The 5,176-nt window shown below is 40.5% G+C and overlaps 1 protein-coding gene across 1 annotated transcript; it reads left to right on the top strand.

The window, feature by feature from the left end:
• The first annotated feature begins 3,270 nt into the window (after positions 1-3,270).
• LOC147622176 (uncharacterized protein At4g19900-like) lies at positions 3,271-4,767 on the top strand. The gene has a single exon (XM_086823561.1). The coding sequence runs from the start codon at positions 3,271-3,273 to the stop codon at positions 4,765-4,767; it is 1,497 nt and encodes a 498-aa protein (XP_086679687.1).
• Positions 4,768-5,176: the final 409 nt, after the last annotated feature.

The raw sequence follows: 5,176 nt of genomic DNA, 5'->3' as shown, positions 1-5,176 counted from the left end.
GACCTCTTTTTATTGCTTCTCTATATATACTATTTGCTGCAGCCCTATTATTACAACCTTACTGCTACAACCACGTTGTTCCATTCCTTCTCATGTAACCTTACTGCTGCAACCACGTTGTTCCATTCCTTCTCATGTAGCCTCTACACTTTATTTTTAGCTTCCTTTTTATCTTTCTTCTGCTTGTTCCTCTCCTCCTTCATATGCCTAGCAATTTGCACTTTTTTTCTTGTGTTCTAAGGTCTTTTTCTATTTTGGTTCTTCTTTAACTATTGTGCCCCTTCTTCCTTATCTTGAACTCCTCTTTGTCTAGATTAGTACCTTTTAATTTAGCCTTGTAATAAAGGAGGACCTAGTCATGCCCTCACTTATAAATTTTTTACCCTTTGGCTTTTTCCCATATGGTCCCTCCATCTAAAGATGTACATAGATAGCTATCGATTAACGTGAGGCTTAGTGCAAGTGCTAACTATTATGAATAACTAAATTTATGCATGGTGTGTTTATGAATTACAAAGCCCTTGGTGATTAATGTAGGTGTCATGCATGGGCTATGTGGTGTGCCCATGGGTGTTCTCCTCCATCATGTGATATTTTCAACTCTCTCATATTTGGGAGTTTGGGAAAATCCCATTAATTTGGGAATTTTCTTTTACATATACTTTTTAGTGTATCTTCAGCATACCAAATCCAAAGTTGTTTAAGGATGTGGATTTAGAACCTACTCTTTAAGAGCTTTCCAACGATGTATCAGATGGGCTAGTTTTGATAAAAGCTTAAAAGGGTTCACCATGCCCCATCCTTTGTATCTTGCAAATGGCAATTGAGATTTTTTCAAACTCCCTTACTAATCTGGTCTCTTTGCCTTTTGTAATGCTTTCCTCAATATTTTTTTAGATTTTTTAAGAGAAGATTAGCCATGATGAGGTTGTCATTAAAGGGGTTGGTTATATTGACAAGGTTAGGTTATTAAAAATGGATATAGCATCATTGAGTATAGTTGTTTGTGCATGCACAGGGAATCCAAGAGATGGGCTAGCATCATTGAATACAATTGTTTGTGCATGTACCTTTCAAGGGAATCCAGGAGATGAGCCATCTAGGCTTATCCAAGAGATGGCCCATACCATGGACTAGGCTTTTGTCAACCATGGTCCCCCCATTCAAAAATGCACCTAGAAGGATGTTGACGTATGTTTTTCACATATATTTTTGTTGTGCTATGGTGTGTAGCAAGCGATCATGTTCAAAAAAAACCATGAGTTACTTCTTTGAAGCACTGAGAAGCTTTTGACATTTGTGGTGTACCTATGTTCCTTATGGATGGATTATATCCTTAGGTTCTGGTAAGTGCACAAATGCTTTATGTGGAGTGCTTAGTCGAGTAAGGATTCTATGGGAACAAGAGTAAAAAACAAGGAGAAGAGTAGTAGCCTTTTAGAATATTTTTAGATTTTTCAGAAGAGCTTGATGGTGGCAGGGTATGGTGTAAGAGAAGAAACCCAAGTTGTAATAAAGTGATGAAGAATAAAACATTGGGTTTATCACCTGCTCATTTGAGCTTGGTGATGCTGATTGAAAATATTTAACCTCCAAGGATCGACAAAAGATGAGGATTGGGCCCATTAGGCATTCAAGTACAAAATATGAATTATACATTAAGGCACATCCCTTGGGACCCCTTTAATGCCTACAAATTGAGATAAGGAGGAGTCGTTAAGAAATTGGGATAGCGTACAACAAGACTCTATAGAGTCCTAGAATTAGAAGGGTTTTTTTATTATATATAAGTACTCTACAGTACCTAGTCACTATGTAGCTTCCATGACAGCTCAAAGTTGTTTCTTAGTCTTGCACCATGTTCGTGTACAAATGTATGTGTGAGTTCTCCTATGCCACTTTGTGCATTTGTGCATGTACTATACTTCCTAGCCTGTAAATCCTGATGAAGTAAAATAGATCAAGTTAAGCATAGGATTACAACAAATGTTAACCTTGAAGTATAACATTTTAGTGATGTCTTACATATCACATTAGCCAATTCTTTTATCAAATGCTTCAGAATCTCCAAGAAAGGAAGCTAATCACTGCCACTTACCTCTCATAATTATCTAGCCACGTTTTCTTCTAGTATTAAATAAATACCAATTGGTTACAGGTTTACCACCATTTGAGACCACCTAATCCTAAAGGTCTCCTTAAATACTCTCTTACAAATCTAGAAACTAGAGTTACGGTTATTTGTCATCCACACCAAGCCATAAAGGTGTTTTTTTAAACACACAAATTAATTAAAAGAATATAAAGTTTGGTTGTAATAACTAAAGAAGAAGGATATGAATTTGGATTTTAAGCCCAACAGGGTGAATATGTAATAGAGCATGTAGTTTATGAGTGTTAATATAGAAATGGGCTTTATTATATTGTTAAACACTATTTCAAAGTAAAGATGGCCACTAACCCCACAATAGGGCATGTGCCACACTAATGGAGATATGCAGCCTTGCCTATCAAGGGGTGGGGATAATAAGTAGGTGGATTAGACTAGGACCTTTCTCCTCCGGAGCATGTCCATTGTGGCTCTTTCCAACCATAGATTCAATACTGATTGCGATGCCTCTTTCCAACCATAGATCCCTCCTGAAACATGGTGTGTCACATAGTCATGAGGGTGGCCCACCCCTGTGTGTTCCTCATGGAAAGAAAGAGCCTTATCTAGAGAGAGGCATAATTTTTCTACTAGGTTAGCTATTAGATTCCTTAAATGTGATTGGCATTAAGGAATTTTGGGAGCTCTTGGGCCTATGCACGACAGTGTTCGAAAAAAATAATTTTGCCAAAAAGTTAAAAACCTTCATTAGAAATTTGGGAAATTATTAATTGAAGAATTTCTCAAATTTTGGAGGTTTTCCTTCTAAAATTTCCCAAATTTTGCAGGTTTTTGTACCTTCAAGTTAAAAATTTGAAGGTAATTTTCAGAAGTTGCAGATGCAAATTACACTAAACCCGGGTTTTTTTCGAACACTGATGCACGATGGTAGTGGGGCCTTGAAATAGAGATATGCAAGGTCGTCTAATGGTTGGAAAGGGCTACTCGTGTGCGTGGTATGGTTGACTTGGAGCTTAACATATGGACAGAAGCGATAGGGTTGATCATGGAGGAGTAATGGAGGTATGCGCTTGGTCTCTTTGTCGTCGTCGTCATCGTACAGAAAGCCATGCCCTTAATTGCGAGCAGATCTTACCATGCAGTCGGTGAGATCTGGCCCGATGCCATCTATATCAAGGACCAAGGCGGGTGCTGGTGCTGGTGCAGGTGGTGTGTATATTATTGGGAGCTTCGTCTGCGCAGTCACAGCAATTCATGCCATTTTGTCATTCCATTCATCTCTGACATTAGCAGATCTCTCCCCCTGCAAGCTCGTCGTCTGCGATGAGGGTTCTCATCCGCAGCTTGATTTGGCAACAACCATGGCGGACTTGCAGCCCACCATTGTGCATCATGTGCCCTTATCAACAACTGCGCCTGTAACGGCGTTGCATGGAAGCAATCACACATCGCTAGCACTGCAGCAGGAAGCATTTAAACCTTATGCAGTAGAAGCACATATTAGGGTTCCTCCTCATGATATAACGAGCTCCGTTCCTTCAATGAAGCTGAGCCAAAGGGGGAGGAGAAGGGCGAAATGGCTCATGCGACACTGGAAGAATTTTCCTATACTGCAGTCAGACGACTTGTCCAAGAAGTTTCCTATGAGAATGAAGGCCTTTCTGGAAGGATCTGGAAGCAACCCGCCTCGCAACAATCAAAATGAGAGTAGTGATATTGATATCGCTGGTGGCTATGGCGATGATCAGCAGCACCTGCAGCTGCGCAGGCCTTGTGATGATGAGCTTTTCTTCTTCACTTGGATATCACCCACGGCTTCTTTCGGCCCGCGTGATCGTCTCTCCATGGAGAGCGTCTTCAAAACCCACCCCAAAGCGTGCCTTGTGATACTGTCTCGCTCCTTAGACTCACGCCAAGGCAAGCTCCTGCTTCTGCCATTGCTTGAGAGAGGCTTTAGGGTGGCCGCCATAGCTCCCGACCTGCCCTTCTTGTTTGCCAACACCGCCGCCCTAACGTGGTTTCATAAGCTTCGCCAAGGCAAGATCGACCCAGGCAGAATCTTCCTCTCCCAAAACCTTTCTAACCTGCTCAGATTAGCTGCCCTCTACAAATATGGAGGCATCTACATGGACGCCGATGTCATCCTCTTGCATCGCTTCCCATCATACCCTATCAATGTCATTGGTGCCCAAACCATGGAAAAAGCAGGAAGATGGAGCCGTCTCAATAATGCTGTCATGGCCTTCCATAGAAAACACCCCTTGCTTCTCGCCTTCATCCAAGAATTCTGCCTCACTTTCAACGGCAATAAATGGGGGCACAACGGCCCTTATTTAGTATCAAGGGTAGTTAAAAAAACCGCCAATTGGAGAAAGAAGACTACTAGCCATGGCCATGATACAATGCCATACAAAGTATTGCCAACTCTAGCCTTCTACCCCCTTGATTGGAAGCAAGTACACAAAGCCTTCCAAGCTAACCACTCCTTGCAAGTTCTTCACATGATCAATGACTCCCTTGCAATCCATCTTTGGAATAAGCAAAGTAAGCACATAGAAGCAGAGCCAAACAGTGCCATGGATCTCATCTTCCGCCAAGCTTGCGTGGTTTGTGACCCAAAAGTTCATGTGACTGCACTCAAACCATCTACCATGTAAAGTACACAACTCAAAAATGTAAGTGCAAATTAGGTTCTAAAAACTCTTCCTTCCTTTTGCATTCCTAACATCAATGCCATGTTAAGTTTGGTACCATTTTCAATTATCTCTCAATCGTAAAGACTCGTGTCAACATTAGTCCATAGATCATGCATTGTTTCTCTTAGCATTATTTAAGATGGACTCAAGTTTCACATAGAAGGAGATAAATGCCTCTCTAAAAACATGAACATCATGCACAATAAAAATGCATTGCAATTAGGTCTATCTTAATCCAAAATATAAGTGTAAAAATCTTATAAATACTATAACTTGTTACAACTCTATATTAAAAAAGTTAAAGCTACATAGCCACTTTATTATAAGAATGCATCATCAATTTTATGCTACAACATCATCTTCAAGGTAG

This window comes from Cibotium barometz, chromosome 29 (genome assembly GCF_041138505.1).
Source record: "Cibotium barometz isolate CiBa-2024 chromosome 29, ASM4113850v1, whole genome shotgun sequence".
In the NCBI taxonomy this organism is placed as follows: Eukaryota; Viridiplantae; Streptophyta; class Polypodiopsida; order Cyatheales; family Cibotiaceae; genus Cibotium; species Cibotium barometz.
Note: the sequence above shows the minus strand (reverse complement) of the source record. Positions and strands in the feature narration are given on the sequence as shown.

Coding starts and splice junctions, on each gene's coding strand:
- LOC147622176 (XM_086823561.1), top strand. CDS start 3,271: ATGCCATCTATATCAAGGACCAAGGCGGGTGCTGGTGCTGGTGCAGGT.